Source organism: Cucurbita pepo, chromosome 19 (assembly GCF_057944985.1).
Source record: "Cucurbita pepo subsp. pepo isolate OVF chromosome 19, ASM5794498v1, whole genome shotgun sequence".
Classification (NCBI taxonomy): Eukaryota; Viridiplantae; Streptophyta; class Magnoliopsida; order Cucurbitales; family Cucurbitaceae; genus Cucurbita; species Cucurbita pepo.
The window spans coordinates 1,585,993-1,609,936 of record NC_141816.1 but is presented as its reverse complement, the minus strand read 5'-3'; the positions used below and the strand labels follow the sequence as shown (position 1 = coordinate 1,609,936).

General features: G+C 37.3%; 3 protein-coding genes across 21 annotated transcripts; 1 reads left to right on the top strand and 2 right to left on the bottom strand.

Annotated features, from left to right (window-relative positions):
* Positions 1–339: 339 nt before the first annotated feature.
* Positions 340–5,501, bottom strand: LOC111781500 (uncharacterized). 19 transcript variants are annotated; one of them, XM_087120061.1, is made up of 4 exons: positions 3,906–5,051; positions 1,875–3,767; positions 889–1,648; positions 340–683 (listed from the first exon to the last, which is right to left on the bottom strand). In XM_087120061.1, exons 1-2 carry the CDS (start codon positions 3,948–3,950, stop codon positions 2,136–2,138), a joined length of 1,677 nt encoding a protein of 558 aa, XP_086976187.1. In that variant the 5' UTR covers positions 3,951–5,051; the 3' UTR covers positions 340–683; positions 889–1,648; positions 1,875–2,135. The 19 variants fall into 19 exon arrangements, with proteins under 19 accessions (XP_086976187.1, XP_086976185.1, XP_086976190.1 ...); XM_087120059.1 differs by having other exon boundaries at positions 889–934; XM_087120064.1 differs by having other exon boundaries at positions 340–1,648; positions 1,875–1,996; positions 2,115–3,767.
* A 1,827-nt stretch (positions 5,502–7,328) lies between these two features.
* On the top strand, positions 7,329–12,000 carry LOC111781233 (uncharacterized). Its single transcript, XM_087119840.1, has 6 exons — positions 7,329–7,758; positions 8,278–8,433; positions 9,806–9,907; positions 10,535–10,729; positions 11,045–11,209; positions 11,304–12,000. Exons 1-6 carry the CDS (start codon positions 7,534–7,536, stop codon positions 11,682–11,684), a joined length of 1,224 nt encoding a protein of 407 aa, XP_086975966.1. The 5' UTR covers positions 7,329–7,533; the 3' UTR covers positions 11,685–12,000.
* A 435-nt stretch (positions 12,001–12,435) lies between these two features.
* Positions 12,436–20,268, bottom strand: LOC111781764 (uncharacterized). Its single transcript, XM_023662457.2, has 9 exons — positions 19,781–20,268; positions 18,985–19,619; positions 17,788–17,864; positions 15,324–15,492; positions 14,923–15,011; positions 14,611–14,775; positions 14,414–14,491; positions 13,482–13,585; positions 12,436–13,109 (listed from the first exon to the last, which is right to left on the bottom strand). The coding sequence occupies exons 2-9, from the start codon at positions 19,598–19,600 to the stop codon at positions 13,004–13,006; spliced, it is 1,404 nt and encodes a 467-aa protein (XP_023518225.2). The 5' UTR covers positions 19,601–19,619; positions 19,781–20,268; the 3' UTR covers positions 12,436–13,003.
* Between the last annotated feature and the right edge of the window lie 3,676 nt (positions 20,269–23,944).

Sequence of the window (23,944 nt, the reverse complement as noted above, 5' to 3'; positions counted from 1 at the left end):
TATAATAAAGTTATTTAATTATTATTATTTATAATAATAGATTTTAATAAAATTGACTTAAAGTACTCGATTTAGCTCAATTGACACATGAAATACTTTATAAAAACAATAAATATTATGACTTCCATTCATAATAGAAATTTTGTTTTCTACTTGCTAGAATAAGCTAACGATGTTAGTGTCATGTAAAGTTCATTATAATCAAGACTCCTCTAATGGAAAGAACGAGGAGATTTTTGATCTCCCGACGATACTTTGATGTTGGATTGGGTACATGACATTTCCACAATCATATCTGATAACTAGCTGATATCTAGCGAGGTATTTATATTCAAAATATATCAAACAATCAAAATTCATAGTTATTGAACGATCAAAATTCATACAAAATAGTTCAATCAATACTTACATTTACATTGACTTGACTAGAGTACTTGACTACAAGAAATAACCTGCCAAAAAATTGAGCTTTTAGGATTTCCACCCGAAGGAGAACGCCAAATTCCAATTATGTAATCTCTTCCCCAAGTTGATATTGTGACTAACTAACAAATCTTGATAAGTCTAAAAAGGTTATTCAAAGCAACTTACAATAAAATTGAACCAAACTCCAAACCAAGAATTAGGCGACCGAGATTTGATAAAAGCACATCGATGAACACGAGTGATTTTTGGTTTTAAACCTGGAATTAAAGCAAGAATTAGGTGATGCAACTAAGGGATGGGTACAATCACTTGTTGCAGCTAAGGGCAGCTCAGCATTGTTTTGCCCAAAAACATAAAGCATGGTAGCAAATACAGCAAATGAGTTGTGTAATATAAAGAGAGAAATTTGTTATGATACTTTCGTAGCAATTTATTGGTCACATCAATGAGCAACATTCTTACTTGACAAATAATATGACACAATGCATGCCTCCAACCCCTTGCCCACCTACATCAACCGGTGACGATGTATTTAAAATTTCAACTAAAGTTATCACAATATAGGAGAATTTGATGTCGTAAAAAAGAAACAGACAATAGAAAAGCTAATGAGATTTATTTAGAATAGTTGGAGAGCTAGAAACATAATGACCATGAACTAAACCTCCTCCAAAATGTATCATCTACTGACAAAATAGCTATACAATAATGCCTATACAAATAGAAGCTCGGAGTCCAAATGAAGCAAAAGAACCATGAAAAGAAAAGTAATGTGAAGGCGATGAGAAGAGAAGCCGAGAATGTTGAAATAAGTAAGAATAATGTCAAGAGAAGTATAGGTTAAAAGCTAAATCTTAGGACATAACCCATTTCTTGGCTTATTGCAAGATATGATATCAAAAAAGGAGTCAACTAGTTGTCCAGCTCAATCAGTGTTTGGATAAAAGTGTTGACTACCCTATGTTCTTGTTCGGTTCATCTCAAGCTAAACGATGTTAGAAGTTTCAATCTAAATTCCTGTTTAATGTGAACTTTACATACTAGCCATCGAATTATCTTTACACGTTACTCGAAGTTCTCGTCCAAACTAAACCTTAACAAAGATCATTTTATACATGTGCTTACGTTGAAGTACGTTGAGTTACGTCTTATGTTGAAGTATGTTGAGTTACGTTGAGAATTGTTGAGCAGACAACAAGCTAACCTTAGTGTTGGTCTAAATCTAAACCACGACAAAGTTAACAAGCTTCTTAGAATAAACCAAAAGAAAACAAACCAACGTCGAAACAAAACAAACCAACGTCGAAACAAAACAAACCAACGTCAAAACAGACAAAAGAACAGGACAGTACATGACTAAAATCATAATATCCTCAAATATATTTAACTTTGGAAATAAACATTAAATAAACTCATATAAACTTTAAGTTTTGGAAATTTGATTTTACCTTCTCCATCGGATATTGGCCGAAAACAATAGACTAAATGCGGAAGAAAACCACCATTGTACGACGCTCCAAGGATACTCGAACGCTGCAGTATATTCATGTGGAGATAAACATTTGGATACCTAAATGCCACAGTATATTCATGTGGAGAACATTTTGATAAAAACAATTGTGTATAAACTTCATATAAGCATTATCATTGAAGTAAAAGAAAGCTCGTGTTAATTTGATTTCTTGTACCGTACGCTATTGCTAGACAATTCACCACCATCTCCTGCTTCTGTTCTCTCTTTGGTTCAATGCATCAGCAATGTGAGCATCAAGTTGCCTTCTGTCTGCAGCTTGGCCTCCGGGTACTCTTTGATCACACCGAGGGCTACCAAACCATAACATCAGGGCTATACCTGCAAGACCAACGATCGGAGCAGCCACGAACACCCAACTTCTTATACCGTCGTGTCTGCCTGAATTGTTACTGTTATTAACTGCAGAGTCTATGTTGTTCAGCTCCTCTCCTTGGCTGGTTCTAAACTCTAGATTTGCTCCAACTACTTGGACCTCTGCTGTATTGATACTACTTCGCTTTCCCTCTTCGTAATCTCGATCGTCGGTTGGAAGTTCATATCGACAAAGGGGGCAAGAATTCCGTGTACTCAACCACGGCATGATGCAGGAAGGGTGGTAGAGATGAAGGCAAGGTAGTTGATTCACTTCGACGCCCACAAGTAAGAAATCCTTACAGATTGCACAGGATATATTATCATGTTTCAAATGTTCTTTAGAAATGACCAAAAGTGGGAGATTTTTCACTGAAGAGACAGCTGCAGGAGGTGCTCCGCGTCTTGAGCTGGTCGTCATGGCAATTTGCTCAAGAAGTTGTTCAAAGCCTTGTTGGTCAAGATATTCACCAAAATTCTCAACGAAAGATAGTAATTCCGACTGTGAATAGTTCATGTTCAAATAAAATCGCCCATTCCTCCTGATTCGCTCGAGTTCGTATTCTGGTGAAGAAAGTTGTTCATTCCAATTACCAGAGTTAACTCTCCCAGAAGCACTAGAAACTTGAAAATCTTGAAGTGGAGGCCTAGCTTGAGAAGATTCTACTTCGAGTGCATCTTGCTCTGTGTCAGCTTCTGTTAATTCACCAAGATCCTCCTCCTCATCACTCGAGTCCCAATCCCCGACACCAGCACGCATAGGATCAATGTCTATATCGGTATCATTGAATCCATCACCAGGAAAAACGAAAACATCTGTGTCCAAGGAACTTCGTCCATCCATGGAAGCGTCCGAGTCACCCCCATAAGTACCGTACGAAACAAAATCAATATCACCATAAGAATGTCTGTAAGACCCAAAACTGAAATTTGATCCACTCTCTCGAAACATAGAGTCAATACTATCTAAACCATCATTTTCAGAATCAGAGTTTGCTCGACGCCATCTTCGAGATTGATTGGGGCTCATAAGCAAACTCGAGTCCTGTGTGGCATAAGTAGCATTAGAACCATCTGCATACCGATCCCCGTAGCTAGAGATACTCGACTGACTTTGCCTCGCCAAGTTAATCATATGGGAGAATTCCTGTGAAAAACGACTATCAGGAGACTCTGAACTACCATGTCTTGTTCTTCTTCCTCTTGGCATCGCCCTGTTATAAGAATCCTGTTCAGGGAATTCCATATCTTCAAGTAACAAAAATTTACAATCGCCACATATACCAATGGCTTCAGGTTCACCACTGACATCGTTATCAAGTACTAGGAATCGTTCGCAACATGCACAAGTTGGCGATTGAATTAGACCACGTTCATCGACCAGTTGATTATTGTCCATCACATGAGCAGTGGATTGAAGAAACTCCTCCAAGATTCCTTGTAAGTCGATGTCCATCTGAGACGAGACCAGCAAGCAAAAATTACGAACAGTGGGAAACCAACATGAAGTTCAACAATAGTGAAACAAGAACCTAAAAGAGAAACTGAATCATATAAAACTAAGTTGAAGTTCAGTCTGTTAGGAATCACGGACCTCCACAATGGTATAATATTGTCCACTTTGAGCATAAGCTCTCATGGTTTTGCTTTAGATTTTCCCAAAAGGCCTCATACCAATGGAGATATATTCCTTACTAATAAACTCATGATCATCCTCTAAATTAGCCAATGTGGGACTCCCTCCCAACAATTCTCGACACAGTCAAATATGGAAAACAATGTCAATTATACAGAGACGATCAAACAACTTGAGAGACCGACCACACTGAATTGTCATAGTTTCTAGCCTTGTAGCCATGTATTCAAGCTCTTAACTAAGTTGTTTTATATTTGTACTATCTCAAACTTACTCTCATTCTCAATTCATACCACTTCATTCACCATGAAACCTGTCACGAGCCACTCCACGTCCGTGTTTCCTCTTGTACATTGACAACTACTCGTAACCCTCCACAAACCCTAGTTGAGAGGAGATTTAAAAGAGAGAAGAACATCACATAAGCAGAATTAGATATCTCCTTTACCACTTCATTCCTAACCTCACTTCACTTCTTTATTTCAAACTAAACCATTTTCTTATCTCAATCCAAATGAACTGCCCTTTCCAACCTCCCTCCATTGTCTCACCAGGAGTTCAAACTCCTAGAACTTCAAAAGTATAACAGAGGGAACAATATTCTCAAACGCGTCTGCTAGGAAGAGGTTTTAAAATCATAGGTCCTGTAACGGCCAAGCCCACCGCTAGCACACATTGTCCTCTTTGGGCTTTCCCTTTCAGGCTTCCCCTCAAGGTTTTTAAACGCGTCTGCTAGGGAGAGGTGTCCACACCTTTATGAAGAATGTTTCGTTCTCCTCCCCAACCGATGTGGGATCTCACACGTCCATCCCTAATTTTGATGCTAAAACCCTCCAACAACACAAACTCCATCCCACTAACATATATTTGAAGGGTTCAAGAATGGTTCCAGAAGTTCAATCAGCAAAGAAGACAAAAAGGGAACTCGTAATTTCGTCTAAACTAAGGGTTTTCAATTTCAACGCAATCGCAACAGAAGAAAACAGATCAATCACCCAATGATTAGCACAGAGAGCACAAAAATGACATTACACACAATTAGGGAAAACGAAAAACTGCATAATCAAACGAAACAGACGAAGATCAAAGTTCGCTTCCAGTGATTCAAACCTCCAACATTCGGCTCGAACTCATCAAATCGAAGACAACGATCTGAAAACTTGTGCAAGACAAAGAACATAATACAATCAACGAAAAGGGCTAAACGATTGAGAAACAAATAATTGAAGAATGCTGTTCAGAAACATTCATTTTGAATCGTGAAAACGTTATGATACTAAGATGAACAGAAATCGGCGAGGAAAAACGAAAACCAACGGGATTATCAGGCGGAGGAGGCCAATGGGGTTCTTAGAGAAAACGATTCGCGGGAGCGGCCGCCATTGTTGGATGGAGAACGAAGAACATTCAACGAATCAAAACGCGCTTACGTAATTGACCCATCAACATTGTTCTCAAAGAAAAGGCTAAACAAAATTCGGATAGTGATGGATTGAATTCTGTATCTGGATGTTCATGCTTTGATCGAATTGATCGAATTGTCTGATAATTACAAAATAAAGTGTTTAAATGGATCCGATTGATTCTCAGTCCGTGTTTTGGGCCACACTTAGCCTCATCACCCACACGTTTCAACCACGAACTGTTCATAACTAAAAATTTGAAATTATTTACTTTTAATTATCTCAATTTTAAAAATCTCCCTTTTAACATTTTTAATTTATTAAAAAATTTAAAACAAAAATCTAAAAGTTTAGGAATATATTAGACAAAGTTTAGGATTAAATATGTAATTAAATTTTATAAAAAAATTAATAGCGAGAAATTTATTGAGTGGTCAATTTAAACGTATATTTTCAAACGGACTGTTGAATTTACTTTAGTCACCTTTCCCTAGTACGAGAGGACCGAGAAGGACATACCTCTGGAGTACTAATTATCGTGCCCATGGTAAATGCTGGGTAGCCAAGTGCAGAGCAGATAACTATTGAAAGTATCGAAGTAGTAAGCTCACCCCAAGATGAGTGCTTTCCTATTTCGACTTCTCCAGAGCCTCCGGCAGCACAATCGAGACAGCGATGGGTTCTCTGCCCTTGCGGGGATGGAGCAACAGAATTTTTGAGAATTCAAGAGAAGGTCACGACGAGATGGGCCGTTTATCATCCGACTTAAGTATAGCTCAATAGTTAAACCGTCAATGTATCGAGATGTTATGGGATAGTTTGGAAGTCCTAAATGATGATAGTTTGGAGAAAATGCGTTTATTTTGAGGAAAATATATTGAGATGGGATAAATCACGACAGCTTTAAGTCGTCATCAAAGGAGTTGGGCATACTAACTAGTCGGCACATGCATGGAGACTGACACGTATAGTTTTTAGGTGAATTCGATCAAAAATCTGGTCGGCGCCCACTCAACCCACCTCATTGTGGGATGTGAAAAGCCACGAGCAACCAATCGCATCAACAAAATCAAAATCGAACCACAAGTCATTGAATATAAATAAATTTGTTCTAATACTAAGAAGCGTTCTACACAAGAAGAGCTCGACAAGGTACGGGTTGAATGGGTATAAAACGTGTGTCAAACGTCACCCGAGTATCATGTGACGATACTTATCAACATATTATATAGATTTTTTTTTTAATAAATTCGAATTATGTTAATAAATTTATTGCCGATTGAATTAGAAACGATGTCACTTTTGAGCTGTCATCTTATACTAAAACAATGACAAATATGATCTTATGTATATGATAACATCAGATATGATGTCGGTTTTGAACTAACTTCATTTCTTTCAAACACAATTTTTAACCGCTATTTTCTTCAACTTTTCAGTTCGTGGGTTCAAAGCGTTTCAGTCGAGTCAACCCGACTAACCCAAATATAGAGTTTGCAACCTAACCCTACTTTTAAAATGTTTATAAAAATTAAAAATATTTGACGTTTGTAACAAATTTTAGTAATGCATTGTGACTCGTGAATGTTTCATATATACCGTGGATAATTAATTATTTTTAAATAATTAAAAAATGAACAACCCGATAAGTAGAAAGTTGGGTTGGATTGTGAACTAGTACGGGACATTCGGGTCACAAATTCAGCCAACTTTAAACGTCGGGCCGTTCCAAAAAATATCTCTAACCTAATTCAACTCAATCTATCTACGTCTTTTAAGTATAAAATATAAAATTTATATTCAATAGATTAATTAATTTTAAAATTTTTGAATTTATAAATAAATTATAAACACAAAATTAATTATTTATTTATATATATATTATTTTAAAAAACAGAATAGACAAAGGGGGAATTATTTATTTATTTAAAAAAAAAAAAAAGAAAAAGAAAAAGAAAGAAAAGCGAAAGAAGGGGAAGTTAGTTATAGGCGGAAGGGGGAAGAAGGAAGAGGAAAAAATAAAGAATTAACAAAACTGCGAATTCTCTCCCAATTCGATTCATTTTCAGTTGAGATTACGGTGGTGCTGGCGGCGGCACGCGGTGGCGGTGGGCGTCGTTTTGTCATTGTTCTCCAACTCCGACGATCACGATTCGGAAACAAGAACAACAACAATTACAATAATGGCGTACAGGAGGAGACAAGGAATTACGAGGGCTTCTACTTTCAAAGAGGAGATTCATCATCCTTCCGATGAGATTGATCACATTTCCATCTCTTCTTCCTCTTCCGCCTCTTCTTCTCTTGCCGCTCAGGCGATCCGAGCTTCTGCTGCTGCTCGTGATCCTTCGCATTCCTCTGTCTATGGCAGTACCTCCACTTTTCCCCCTGGCCATTTACGATCCAAGGTGCTCTGCGCGTTATTATTATTATTGTTATTATTATTGTTATTTAACTCTGCAATGTTGAATCGATCACTTTTAAGTTCCTATTGTTTGAGTTGACGATGTGGATTACAAATGATGAATTCCGTGAAATCTCACATTTGATTGTGTTTGTTGCTTTGTCTCCATTGTTGCGTTAAGTTATTGCAGATCAATATTATTTTTCGAGTACCGAATTCCTTCCGAGGAGGTGATTGATCAAATCATTGGTTTCATTTCTCAGAGCATGTGATTTTGCGTGAACTCCTCTGGTTTTTGGCAAATCTTGTGAATTCTAAACGTCAAATTTGATTTCATCGGGATTTTTCTTGTCTGTATGTTTAACTGCCCAACCAATTGGAAGAATTATGGCATTTCTTTGTGGTTCATTGCCGTGTTTGGACTCTACTGCAAGTTCTGTTGTTTTTTTTTGGTCATTCGAAAACGCTTTTGCAGCTGCTGCCATATAACATCCTTTTTCTGAATTTATCCATTGAATTCCAGAGTTTTGCTGGAGAGAAATTGACTTTCAAAAGTGAGAAATCAGGGTTCTGGGGCGTACTAGCTCGGAAAGCTAAGGCCATTCTCGAAGAAGATGACATACCCATAGAAGAAGAAACAAGTAGGTTCCACCCCATTGATAGCTCAACCCATAGTCAGGTGAGCACCAACTATTTGGCTTCGATATATTGAATAGATACAGGCACAAATAGTTGTGACTATGATTAATATACCTAAGGGGAGCTAGAGATTTTTATGTTACATTTTAATTTTATGTATGTGTCGTCTCTCAAATTTGAAACAGTTGCTCCTTTTTCATTCCTTCCATATTTTTCTATGTCACATAACTCAAAAGGTAAGGTAAAATTTATGGTCCCCAAAACCAAAAGAAAAAGCCATGAATGTCACTTTCTAGTTTATTTTTACTTTGATACATGTTGATAAACCATGCTAAAATTTGTGCAACTTCCACCTGCTTGACTTACATAGAATCTCTTCGATTATCGATATAGCTTTCACAACACACACTTTGTCTAACCGTCGAGCCAACGTTTGTGCAAATCTATGCAAACATTATATCGTCTATCGTGGTAAAACAAACATACCGTAGGGATGATTCTATCTTTCTTTTAAAGAAGTTATCATCTCCTTGAATGAGAGAGACAATGTCAGCATCTAACCTAGAGCCATTTGACAAACCTACTCTATCAAGACAATTCTTTTTCATGTTTCTAGATTGATATGCATTCCCAACATCTTTCTTTTGCACGAATTCTTTCTTCTTATTCTTCTAGTTGCTAATTATCGGTGTTGAATAGATTTCACGTGTTCATAAGAAGGTGGAAGTGACAAGATAAGTGGGAGTGCCTTATTCTCATCCTTTATCTTCACTTCAATCACCTCCAGCTTAGAGATGATGTCATATAGTCTCTAATTCAGTTCCTCACAATCTTCCTCATTTATGTTGGACTTCTTAGAACCTCTATTGGAACCACCACTAACATTTACTGGTTCCTCTCATTCTTCTTCACTCATGTTGGACTCCTTAGAACCTCTATTAGAGCCACTACTAGACTTCACTAAATCACCATCACCCCTTATCTTTTCAGAAGCACCACCACTTGATATTTCCATCAAAGTTTTGTGTAATCTAGATTGTATTAACATGTCTTTAACTTGTACTTGCTACAAGTCGAAGTTCATTCTTCCATCAAATTTATATGTCAATCTTCATTGGACTTATAAAGCTTGTTGAAATTCCATGCACATAGCTAGAGTCCATCACTTTCTTGTAGCTTTCTACGTAGGAATACTACTCTTCTAATATATTTTATTAAAAATCCAACATGTATTAGAATGTCCTTCCACCTAAAATGTCATACTATATTTTCAAAAAGGAAGGATTAAAATAAAACTCTTTGCAGTTTGTAACCTTCTCATACCAACATAGAGATTTACCTTGTATGCAATTCAATTGTTCTTAGTGCTTTATTTTTCTGATTTTCATATTCTGCTCGAGAAATGGTTTCAGGAGCCATGTCAGTCTACTGATTGCAACTCAAAGAAATCGGACAATCCTGCAATCACAACTTCGCTTAATCAACGTGGGGACACAGTTGAAAAGCCACTTGAGGTACGAGAAGTGACGCTCCTTCTCACGTAAAACATTTCTCTGATTGGTTTTATTGTATTCTCGTATATCTTGTTTTCTTCCTGTATCCAAAGTAGCTTAATAATTTGATAATTAGCTGACCCCTTCTCAGATTTATCAACCTTTTTATATTTGAGAAAGTATATTAATTATAGTTCACTGACTTAACTTTGCAAGATGGTGAAATAAATCAGGATATCCATAACCATGGCTCATCCATATATTTGCATGAAAATTCTAAAACCATCAAAAGATTTAAAAGCTTAAGGTTGTTATTAACATCCTTATTTCTCAACATTCTTCTCACTCCTGAATTTTAAAATTAACACAAGATCAAACAAGTGAACTGTTATATGAAATGGAACATAGACATTGTAAAAGTTTGAATTCAAAAACCTATACTCTAATATACTATTGTGAAACATATCGTCACTAAACTAAAAACTGCAGAAATATGAGCAAATTTAATTGTCATTCAGTTCCAGCTGTAGCAGAGCCTGATTCAAAGTCGAAACTTCATTTAAGAGTATCTTGGACTGTCTTCTTAGTGGACGGATATTCTAAATTAGCTTTGATCTCACCATTTTCAACATCTCTTCTTGTTTGCAGGAAGGTCGCTCAATTATGGAAACTAAGACTGTAGACATCATTCAAGAAACTGGCAAACTGCATATTAGGAGAAAGAGCAACAATTCTGAAGGATTATATCCAGCTTTGAACAGTCCATGGCAGAAATCGAATTTGCGTTCTCTAGAACCACAGATGCAAACTCATCATGAAACTCAACTGAAGGCATCTCGAGACGTAAGGTGCCAACTTTGTAATTATGTATCGTAATGCTACTATCGACGTCTTCTCTCTCGAATTAAAGTCAAGTTGGTTGGATTTGAGTCATTATCTTAGCTAAGTTTATTCTGACAAAGTAAGTAGCCTGATATGAACTAAGTTTTCTGATTCTAATTCTGCAAAAGGAATTGAATGTTCCCTAGCATCAGATTTTCAATGTAAATATCGTCAATTACAATCTGATATGAACCATCTTCTGAGTAGTTTTACTTGATCGAACTTTTGTATAAAAGAAAAATACCTTGATGTGAACCACTTGTCTTGAAACTGTAGGTGGCGATGGCGACAGCAGCCAAAGCCAAAGTATTACTTCGGGAGCTGAAAACCACTAAAGCAGATCTGGCTTTCGCTAAAGAAAGATGTGCACAATTAGAGGAAGAAAACAAAATACTGAGGGAAAACCGCGAGAAGGGAGACAATCGTGCAGATGATGACTTGGTATGTTGTTGTTTTTATTTCTGCAAACTGGATATCTAAGACTAGACCCTTTGGATCCTTCAAAGGATAAACTGTTTGTAAATTCTAACACCAGATTCGGCTTCAACTGGAGACTCTTTTGGCTGAGAAGGCTCGTTTGGCGCATGGGAATTCAATATATGCTCGGGAGAACCGTTTCTTAAGGGAAATTGTAGAGTACCACCAACTGACCATGCAGAACGTGGTTTACTTAGATGAAGGAATGGAAGAAGTTACAGAAGTGTATCCCATGTCCACCTCTCCAGGGACCATCACCAAGATGCTTTTTAGTTCGGTGTCCCCAAACTCTCCAACCTCACCTTCATTTCTCTCTGTGAGTCCACTAGCAGCAGCCATGGAAGATGTTCCAAAGGAAGACAGTGATGGAGAAGAGCCAACTCCCACAACAGTTTCTGAGGAAGAAGATACAGAAAAAAGCCTCCATGAGCCTTTCTAAATCTTCATAAGGAGATTGCTTACTATTCTTTGAACTAATAATCTGTGAAAAAAAAGTTTGATTCTTTTTGTTCCATTATCTTTATTCTTTGTTCACGAGGAGTGGGGTGAAATCATACAAGAACTATTGCATTGCGGCAACAAGGCAGAGTTGGCGGTGGTGGTTTCATTTTTTCTTCTTCTTTTTTCTTTTATTGACCATTTTTTTGCTACTAAAATTAACAAGTGAGAATTGTAGAGTATGCCAATGCCAGGTGAATTGTTGCAAAGTTTATCATAATAATAATAATATCAATTCATTCTGTTTTTAATTTCAATCCTATCCCTAAGCTTTTCAAAGTTCACTGAATTTAGGCACGAGCGACTCGACCTAACTAACAACTAACTATGCGACTCAACCAAGTATGCGACTCGACCTAACTAACAACTAAGTATGCGACTCAACCAAGTATGCGACTCGACCTAACTAACAACTAAGTATACTCGACCTAACTAACAACTAAGTATGCAACTACTAACAACTAAGTATGCAACTCAACCAAGTATGCGACTCGACTTAACTAACAACTAAGTATGCGACTCGACCTAACTAACAACTAAGTATGCGACTCGACCTAACTAACAACTAAGTTGCGACTCGACCTAACTATGCACGAGTTGACATGCATATGATACGATTTTTTAAATTTAATGAAAGAAAAGCTAAAATGTTTGTCGCTAAACATTTACTTATTTAAATTATAGAATTAAAATTAATCATAAACATACACAATCTTATAAATTCCTTCTTTCTTTAGTTCAACATACACGGATGAAAATATGCAAACTTTTAACCTCATAATCGAGAGTAGATGTCAATTACCTCGAGTAGTTTCTTCATTATCTTCAAATCCACAAGCAAAGTGAAGGGCCAAAAAACGTTCAGATTCTGTATGGTATTTTAACACTTTCTAACACTCCAAAAGATTTGTCATTCTATGCATTTTGACTCATATTGTAAATCAACACATCAACTGCCTATGCTATCAATTTTTCACACAACTCCCAACCAATTCATACAAATTTGCATATATATATATATATATGGTTAAACTCATCCACCTCCGCCTCCGCCTCTCGAACGTTGATCGTCCTCCTCTGTAGCACAAAAAGGACTACCATTACGGTCGCCTTTCCGAGTACACCTTGTGAGCAGCAGCAAGCAGTGATGGTTTCGTTCTCTCCAGGGCAGCAGCTACACAGTATTAGTTAGATGTACATTGTGTGTAGGTAAAAATGCTATGGCTGGCTTTAGCTCTCTTCAAACCAGAAGCAAATGCCTTAGAAAACCTGGAAAAACAGACTAGTTGATCCATCCCCAAATGACCTGAGATCCGCAGGCTTAACCAAAGCCCTACACAATGGACATGTCCGTTCCCGCTCGAACCTGCACACAGCACCATCAAGTCCGATATTCATGTCGGAATGAACCATAAGTTAAACGCCAGAAGTTAAGTCACACAACACCGATCAAAGAACGAGACTATAGTGAGTTTGTGTATTATGATATAACCCTTCGTCTCAAACTTTCAACCATACAGAAGTAGATGAGTAACTTATCTACTGAGCTATGCTCGAAATAACTATGACACGTGACTATTAAACACTCAACACGGTCGAACTTAAAAGGCTCGACACCGTAAAATGAAGAAACAAATAGTACTACTGGGTTACTGAAATCAAAATCATATCCTTTTAGTTAATGCACACAAATTTATTATTATGTATGCAGAGCACAGATTGTATGTGATAAACTTACCACTCTGATACACAATCTTCACAAAATATGTGTTTACATCGGAGTAAGATAGGAGCATGCATCTTCTCTTGGCAAATAGCACACAAATCACCAGCTGCACTGACCTGCATTACACAAATGTTCGAGTAAGATCTCTACCAAATTTCGCTCTCTCCGTTCCAATTTTATCAAAACTTGCAAATAGATCGCCAGCAACCAATCACTCGGACCCCTAGAGATTACAGATTGAAACAAAAAAAGCCCAAAACATTACAAATACAGCGCTCCAACTACTCCATCGAAGTCGATAGCAGATACAGAGTAGTCGGGTAAAGATAACAGAGAGAATGAGAGGTGGGGCCTTTGGAAGGAAAGAAATCAAAGAGTCCTTATGTAACAGCCCAACCCAAGCCCAACCCAAGCCCACCGCTAGCAGATATTATCTTCTTTGAGTTTTCCCTGTCGAGCTTCCCTTCAAGGTTTTAAAACGCGTCTACTAGGGGAGGTTTCCACCCTTATAAGGAATGCTTTGTTCTCCTCTCCAACCGATGTGGGATCTCACAATCCACCCCCCTTGGGGGCCCAGCGTCCTCGTAGGCCCACCGATCAGTATCTAGCTCTTATATCATTTGTAACCGCCCAAACCCACCGCTAGCAAATAATGTCTTCTTTGGACTTTCCCTTCCGGGCTTCCCCTCAAGATTTTAAAACGCATCTACTAGGGAGAGGTTTCCACACCCTTATAAGGAATGTTCCGTTCTCCTCTCCAACTGATGTGAGATCTCACACTTTATAGACAAAGAGGCCCCTTTGTAGTGTTTTCGTGGAGTAAATTGTCTAACCTCTTGATCAATTGGGAAAGTCTTTTGTGACCATAGATTGCATTGTTTTTGTAAATTTACAGATACCCAAAGAAAAAAAAAATACAACGGAGAGAACGTTTGGTTAATTACCTGCTCCGATGTTGCATATGCCCCATAATGCACCTCTTTACGCGACAATGCTTTCAAAGCAGCAAAGAAGGATTGCACCTGAAATCCACACCAGAAAGAAACAGGAGATAACAGACATTAGAGACGGAGACCATCGAGCAACAAAATGCTCGGTATAATAGTAAAGAGTCGAAAAATCAAAATAGTAGAAAACACACCTTTTCGACAACAGATGTGAGTTTGAAAGTTAAGTACAGTCCTGTCAATAGTGACGAAAATAAGCTTCCGTACTCTTTGTTCAAAAAGAAACGATACCAGACGGGAGTAGGCAACAATGCACGGTACAGTAGAAGAAGATATTCGACTAAAGTTAGCATTTGTCCCTGAAGATAATGTGTAAATAAATGTTAATAGTGACCACTTTGTTCACTAGAAAACAACAAATTGTAAAGAGAAATCAATAGAGTTTAATTAAAGGATGGCATTGTAGCTTAATGAACAAACAAGAGTCCACTTCTATATTACCTTACCTGTTTACGATAATTTCGGCCTCGGCTGTTCTTGTAATACATCAATAAAACACACTTGACCACCATCCCTGCTTGACGGACCAAAGTGTCTGCGAAACCAAAACAAAAGCATACAATTCACTAAACCAGTTACACGAGCCAACGCAACTTGCATATGATACCGAGTTACTTTCATAAATTGTAATGCAAAATTGCAGGAAATGTTTACAAAAATGAGGATGAAATGATTGTGCCCTTAACCCCAAATCTTACGGATATATTAATCGTTAAGAATTTAACGATCACTAGGAGAAATTTGAGAAAATAAATGCAGAAAACCAAGTGACAAGGCAGCCTAGAACGGTAAACCATTTTCGTTATTACAATACAGCGGATAGAGTATGATTATAGCAGAAGATTACCATTCACCATGATGATGAAAATAGCGTGCCAAAAAGGAGGTATTGCTCGGGGAGGAAGCATGATCAACGGATATAAGAGATCATCCTTCTGATACCACCAGTACACACCAATAATATGGAAAGTGAATGCAAGAGAAATGGCAACCAAAACAGAGATTTTCCTCTCTCCCTGCAGGAATCAACAAATCCTATGATTAAAAATCTGTAATAAAGAAAAAGACATCAGTAACATTACGGCATGGTTGGTGCCATTCCACAGAAAGATATCGAATACGCTTCGTCACCGCCCTATATATAGTGATCTCCTAGATGTTACCCAACAGAATAAGGAGACTAAAATCACAAAAGGAGAGAACACCAAGGGAGAACAATATATATCAAGTGATCAAAGATGGAAATGAAATCTTAGGCCCTATCGACAAAGACGCGGTGATCCCTCCAAGCAAAATAGACCAAAGAACGGATTTGATGATATATACCCACATAACAGCCTTTCCTTTAGTGAGTAAAGTGACCCATGATCATATTTCGGGGGAAGGTGAGACTTAAATGGAAAGACTTGAGGACTTTCTCCAAAAAAAGTCCGGTATACTGACAAGATATGAACCAATGCAGCATAGATTCACTACTATTTCTACAAAGGGTGCAGCAATTTGGAAAGGAGACAATCCAAGGAGTCGTTTTGAGCTAAGTATCTGCTGTATCGTTCGTGGCTTAATTCCCAAAGGAAAAATCTTATATTTTTTGGTATTGGACCCTTCCAAATGTTCTAGTAGAGTTCTATTCTCCATGCACCACCAAGAAGCTAGAGAATGTGGATTACTCCAAAAGAGGAGGCAGTATCTTCAAAGAGATGACGACTTCTTTCAAGCCAAAAATATCACAACAAAGCTCGAGTCATTGTACTTGTGAGATCCCACATTGGTTGGGGAGGAGAACAAAGCATTTTTTATAAGGGGGTGGAAACCTCTCCTTAGCAGACACGTTTTAAAAAACCTTGAGGGGAAGCTCGAAAGGGAAAGCCCAAAGAAGACAATATCTGCTAGCAGTGGACTTGGGCTGTTACAGTACTCCACAACACTATCCCTCTTTTCCTCAAATTTCCACCTCCCAAAGGCTCAATAAGCCAATCATCAACCTCGTTAGGTAAACAAAGGATAGATTAAACTCCCTGAACAACCAATGCCAAAGGATAGATTAAACTCCCTGAACAACCGATGCCAAGTCAGAGATACAAACGTACAGTGAAGGAGCAAATGACTTAAGGTTTCTTAATTTTCAGAACACGCGAAGCAAATACTAGGAGAAATAGCCCAATTCACACATTTCTTTTGGAAAAATAGCTCAATTCACCTTAACCTTCTTGGGGGCATCGTTTTTCCAAAGGGCGTCAATAGGAAAATGTAGCAAAGAGGAAGAATCTAAAAACTTAATAGAAGCAGATTTAATAGAAGCTTTTAAAAGCAAGAAGTAATACACCATGAGGTTACTGAAAACAGAATGAGCCAACGTCGAATACCGCCCTTTTAAGATGGGGAAAGATTTCCATTAATCAAACTTGTATTGGAACTTCTATCAAATGATCCCAGAAAGAAAGGGCCTTGTGGTTGCTTCCAAAGGAAATCCCAGATAAGCCAAATGCAAAGGTTCCATTTTACAGCCAATCCTGGAAGCAAAATCTGTAAGTCAATGATCTGGAACATTTAACCCAACAAGAGCAGTTTTAGAGATATTCAACACAAAACCCGAGCATTGTACCGTAGGGTTTGCCACATTAATACCCTTCAAAATCCGCACATAGCAGCGAGTAACCATCACGCTTTCCTTACCCACATTAATACCCTTCAAAATCCTCCTTTCACAATAATAGTGAACCAACCTACTAAAAGACCTCCCTTCAAGGTGAAGAGAAATGGGGAGACGGATTCCTGTTGTCTTAAGCCTCTTTTAGTTATAATCTTTCCCTAGGGTTTGCCATTAATAACGATGAACAAACTTATCATGGAGAGTCGTCCCTTAATCCAATTCCTCTATCTAGAGCTGAAGCCCTAAAGTACTTCCAATCAATATCATAGGCTTTCTCATAATAAAACTTCAGGAGGTCGCCTTTTTTCCTTTTAGCAATGCTCTCTCCCATTGTCTCGGAAGCCACTAAAACAACATCCAGAATTTGCCTCCCTTCAACGCAAGCACAAGCAGCTTAACAGTTGTCAATCATCAAAGGGAGGGACCTTTTTCAATCTTTTAGCTATCACTTCGGAAATAACTTTATCGAGAGAGGAGACTAGACTAATCGGTCGGTAACGCCCCACTTTACTAGCCCTTAGCTTCTTGGGAATTAGCTAATGTAAGTCTCATTCGTGCGCATATCTATTTTTAATCATTTCTTCTAAAGCTCCTCCCCCCGCCCCCAAAAAAAGAAGGAAAAAGACTATTTAGAACATTCAAATATATCATAACACACCTTCAAAGCTGTTTGTTTTCGCAATATATCATTAGACTTGTACATGAAAGCAGCAATCCAAATTGTCACAAAGAAGCCTGCAAGTAAGTTGAGGAGGCAAGTATCAAAACCAAATTGTCATTAGACTTGTACATAATAAAAAGAGCATTCTTAAATATTTTCATATGCACAAGTTACTTATAACCAATAATGTCTTAAATAGGTAGTTCCTTCTCAAACACTGATTAAAGAAGATAAACATTTTATTTCACTTCTTTTCCTTCCTTTCATTTTGAATTCAAATTAACAATTTTCTGTCTTTCATGTTGTCATTGTTCTTCATCTAAATTATATAGACATAAGTAAATCTTCGGAAAAAAATTGAGAAGTTGAGGTATCTTATCAAGTTTTCTAAAAAAATTACATGCTTTGATTAATGCGAATTACAATTTGAGATCCCACATCGGTTGGGGAGGAGAACGAAACATTCTTTATAAGGGTGTAGAAACCTCTCCCTAGTAGACGTATTTTAAAAACCTTGAGAGAAAGCCTGAAAGGGAAAGCTCAAAGAGGACAATGTTTGCTAACAATAGGCTTTGGCTGTTACGAATGGTATCATAGCCAGACACCAAACAATGTGCCAACGAGGAGGCTGAGCCCTGAAGAGGGTGGATACAAGGCGGTGTGCCAGCAAGGACGTTGGGCCCCAAAGGTGGGGGTGCTGGATTGTGAGATCCCACATTGGTTGGGGAGGAGAACGAAATATTCTTTATAAGGGTGTAAAAACCTCTCTCTAGTAGAGGCGTTTTAAAAACCTTGAAGGGAAGCTCGAAAGGGAAAATCCAATGAAGACAATATCTGCTAATGGTGGGCTTAGGCTTTTACATACAATATAATATAATAAACAAGCAAACACGTGTACGGGATTGTTTGGAATAACTTTCCAAATACTTAAAAAAGGGTTCTACATAAATTTCCGTTTTTAAGCCAAGTTTTCTTCGAAAATATGCATGTAAGATTCATATTAACTATATACTCTCTGTAACTTAAGAAGTTCGTTCAATCGTCAAGGACGGAAAAGAAGAACAAAATAGAGAACATAGCTAAACAGTGAGTTAAAGATTGTCCAAATCTTTCTGTCTGCTTGTCCATAATTCAGCCACATCAATAAAAATTTAAAATAACGTTAAAATGTTTGATAAAAGTTGAGGCAGGTACCTTGCAAATGCTGTCGAATGAAGACTACCAGTAGAAGAAAACTAAATGGAAGAATCTGCTCAATCCCCCGGGCAGCCTGTTGAATATCGTACCTTTGGTAAGAAGAATCCCTGCTATTTCCCCCAGCTGCCTCCGACGCATCTCCATCAGGACCTTCGTTAACCGGTTGAGGAATACCCTCTATCGCACCTCGTCCAGTAGCAGCATCTCCCTGGCTAAACTCTGATGATGCCAACCCCGAAACAGATTGCAAAGATGCTGAATTCTGACCGCCAAGCTCCCTCACTTCCCCAACTACTAGTCCAGCACTGTCCCTAACATGTTCTTGTTCCCCTGCTCCAATTATCCTAATCAAAACCTCTCCGTCGTTAGTGACACCAGAAGATTCTTCAATCTGACTACGAAGATGGTCTCGCAATCCCGAAGGTAATCGTGCACTTATCAATGCCTCGGATTCTTGATGACTAGGGCGGCCACGAAGAAGACCCGAATACTCTAACAGAGCGGAAAGCGGAGCCTGAATCATATTAGAGGCAGCTAACATTCCAAACCTTCTTGAACTACCACTGATGGAAGCAGTTCTATGAGAGTCGGGGTCGCTACCAGACGCTTCCATTCGGGTGAATGGCCTAACCCTAATCGCCATGATATCCATCACAACCATTGCAACAACAGACAAAGATTTTGACCATAACATAAAGAATGACAACAAATTTCTAAGCTAAACATACAGGAAAAGAGCAAGAAAACAATCAAAATTGAAAAAGAATCAGTAAAAGAAACATAATTCAATTACCTTCTCCGCAAAAGAGACTCCGTGGAGGATCTCTGATAAAGAAAATCACGACATGGCGACAACCCAGATAAGAAAATCCAATCCACAGTAGTTCAAGCAACAACAAGAACTCAAAAACAATACTCAATCAGCAAATCCAGCAACTGGGTCGCGATGATCGGATTGAAAGGTCAAAGAAATCGGCGAATCACCGAAAGAGGGGGAGAGGGTAGGGTTTGATTGGATAGATGAATGAAAAGGGTTTGATGGGGTTTCGATGGCGATGATGAAATGCAAAAATGGCGGAAATTGAAGGCGTATGAAGGTCGAGAGAGGGAAGAAGATAGAAAGGGGAGAAAGGTCAGGTATCTGTCGCAAACATAATGGATATCTTGATCGCAATTTCAGACACGCTTGAATTTGACACCTTTATTTCTATGACACTCGCTTTGTTATTGACAATCATACATGGAAAACTAGCCAGAAAAATCTTATGGAACGGAAAAATGATTATGAAATTATCGATTTGAGCAGCTTTGATCGATATGAACAACACATGTTGGTTGGTCCAATTTAATCAAATGTATGAAATTTTCACCGCATTCTTTTATAAATGAGTTTTTGTGAGATAATCTAAGAGGTGTCGAGGTTGGGAAGTAGAACAAAATATTGGTGTGAAAACCTTCCACTCGTAAATGCGTTTTAAAGCCCGAAAGAAAAATCTGAAAGAGGACAATATCTACTAGCGGTGGATCTGGGTCATTACAAATGGTATCAGAGCCGAACACTAGACTATGTGCCAGCGAGGAGGCTCTTTCCCAAAGGAAGGTAGACACGAGACAGTGTGCCAGTAAGGACGCTTGGACTCCAAACGGGGGTGGATTTTGTAGTGGTCCCACATCGATTAGAGAAAGAAACGAGTGTCAGTGAGGACGCTGGCCCCAAAGGGGGGGTTTCGAGCTTATTTCAGGGCTGCAATATTACACGAGAATAGATATTCACTCATTTCCTTGAAGCCAATGGTTTAAACTTTTGCCTCGACATTTGTTGAGATAAAAAAATATTTGTCGTAATCGAGACTTAGAAATAATGGGACTCTTTATAGCCAACAGCCCACGTGCACCTCCACCGGTACATTAGACTCCACCTGAAAAGAAAATTGAAATAACAGGGTTGAGTATAAAAATATTCAGTAAACAACTTGTTGGTAGTTCTTAATCATTCTTAAGTTTTATGAAATAAATTTGAATCGTTCATCTGAGTTTGTTTCTAAGAATAAATTCTTTTTAGATTACGTCCTAGGTTAGTTTGTTTCACCCAAGCTCAACACGTTCGATAGAAAATTAGCTGGCAAACTTCCTAATAGTCCCCACAAAGTACAGTCATAAATCATAAGTCAATTCTATAATTATCTAGACCCTGACAATTGAGTCGGGTTTACGAGTAGAGGCTAGTTGGCAAATTCCTTATCGTCCCCGTATAACTACATAAAATCACATGCATGAACTGATCATCATAAGTCTCAAGTTCATATCCCTGCCACTCGTGACACGCTCACTCAAATGAAGCTAACTGACAAGCTCCCTATTAATCCCCACATAGTACAGTCGTATATTATAAGTCAATTTTATAGTTATCCAGACCCCTAACCAACTCCTGCTCCAAATCAACCACGAAACCAAGGGTTTTCGAGTTGTCTTTTGCCGCCATACACATTTTCTATATTTTCATTTATTAAAAAAAAAAAAATCAGATATTACACAACCTGACTTTTCAAACATATACTAGTCCAAGTCTATACATTTACTCCTCCAAATGGTGGATTCGACGATGCCAACACGACAACAGCGTTACAACAATGACGACAACACGACACTGGCCATGACATTCTTCGCTCCTCCATAGCGATCATCGGTCGACGATTGGGTCAGGTAGATGGTGATCGATTGGAGAAGAGGAAACGAGAAAGGATGGAAGAGGGCAAATTTGTAATTTTACAAATATATCTCACCATTTAAAAACAAACATCAAAATAAATGGTAGAGGGCAAATTTGTAATTTACTAATAATTAAATAGTATTTAAAAATAAATCTCTCTCTTACTCATGGTTTTGCGTGCTAATTGCCAACTTTAATTTACACGATAAATAATTATTATATATATTTTTTAAAACTCAAAGCACATTGATTTCATAACCAAACCAAAAATTCCACCATTCTGGGGGTAGAATGGTCATTTAACTCCCCGCTAACCTTCCATAATTTATCATATTTATACAATTCTCGAAGTGAATTATTTTTAAATACTAATAAAAATTTGCATGAATATTGGCGTAAAAGAAAGATTATTGAATTAAAAAATTAATAAATAATAAAAAAAAACAAAATTACAAGTTTACCCATTAGGTTTAGGTCTATTTTGATAAATTGAATTTAAAATATTAATTATAAACTTTTAATTTTGTTTTGTATAATTTTTTTTTTAATTTTGTATTTAATATATCTTTAATATATTCGCTATTTTATAAAATTTATGGACTTACTAAATTCAAAATTACAAGTTTCGTATCCTTATTGAATACACGAGTAAGAATTTATAGACTTTTTTATGCTATAATCTAAAATTTTCACCTTTGTTGAGCTGCTTCGGCTCCTGGTTGCGAGCTAGAGTTGCCATAGCTTATGGCTCTAGCCATAGGGGAGGCCCCAGCAGAGAGAACAGAAAGGATAACGAGCATAGAGCTCGCCAAGTTGGCGACAGGAGCAGCGGGCAAGTGGATTTGAGTTCTACATGCTTTCGTTTTTAAAAGTTTCGCTAATCAATAAAAACCCTAATGAACCTAAAAAAAAAAAGATACAGATTTGGACTGGCCACACGTGTACATGAGTTGGGTTAGAAAAGTCTTTTGGATCAGCATGAAATTTCATGTTGATTATTTCATGCTGATTAGTGACCCGAGCAACTTGAATAAAATTTACAACCCAACGAACCCATTATTTTTTTTTATTGGATTGTCCAATTAAAAATTTTAAATTATTTTTTAAAAAATAACCCTGCCTATCTACCTACACGTGTTAGATTAATAACTAAAATCTCATCAAGTTCAAATATCAAACATTTACAAGTCACGATGTATCATTAAAATCGGTTACAAACGTTAAATATTCTTCATCTTTTGTAAAACTAAGGTTGGGTTGACCGACAAAAAAAATGTCAAACTACAAACCGAACTTTCAATATTTATGGTTTGAGTTGGATAGTCTAGATTGATCAAGTTATTGAATTAATTTTATTTTTTATATTATGATTTAATTTTATATATATATATTAATTACGTTGATTTTAAATTTAAATTTTGAAATGTTTTTGGAATGCTATTAATACATAATCTTCAAAATTAGTATACATCAATATTTAAATTGCCATAATTAATATAACTCCATTTCATTAGTAATTTAAATAAAACATATTCTTCAAATACTTTTGTAATTTTTTTATTATAAAAATTTGAATTTTATATTTAATTGATTTTTTTTATTTTTACATTTAATAAAAAATAATAAAAATACAATTCTTAAAAGTTGATTTCCAAGAGACAATACCTCAAAAAAGACAAAGTTTGTTTCCTTTTTTTAATGAAACCCACTTACATTAAAAAAACAAAAAGAAAAGTCCACGTCATCTCTAATCATAACGTGGGTACCATGGACCATACGACTGAGTTAGACATTTTTTAGACCCAATTTAATTATTTAGACAATAAAATTTTCAACTAAAATAATATTTATTAAATAATGAATGGAACCCGACCTAACCATAAAATATTGGGTTGGGTTGGTTCAGGATGACCGTCTTGTCCCTGTGACCGTGCAGATCCCTAGCACTCTTCCACCTTGACTATTGAGGTCTTGTTAAGCAACCTGTAGGATCTCAAACCTCAAACCTGACCTAACCATAAAATATTGAGTTGGGTTGGTTTAGGAGGATCGTCTCGTCTCTGTGACCATGCAACTCTTGAGTACTTTTCCACCTCGACTACTAAGGTCTCATGCAGCTCCCAAGCACCTTCCACCTCGACTATTGAGGTATTGTTAAGCAACCTGTAGGATCTCGAACTTGACCTAACCATAAAATATTAAGTTAGGTTGGTTTAGGATGAACGTCTCGTCTCTGTGACCATGCAG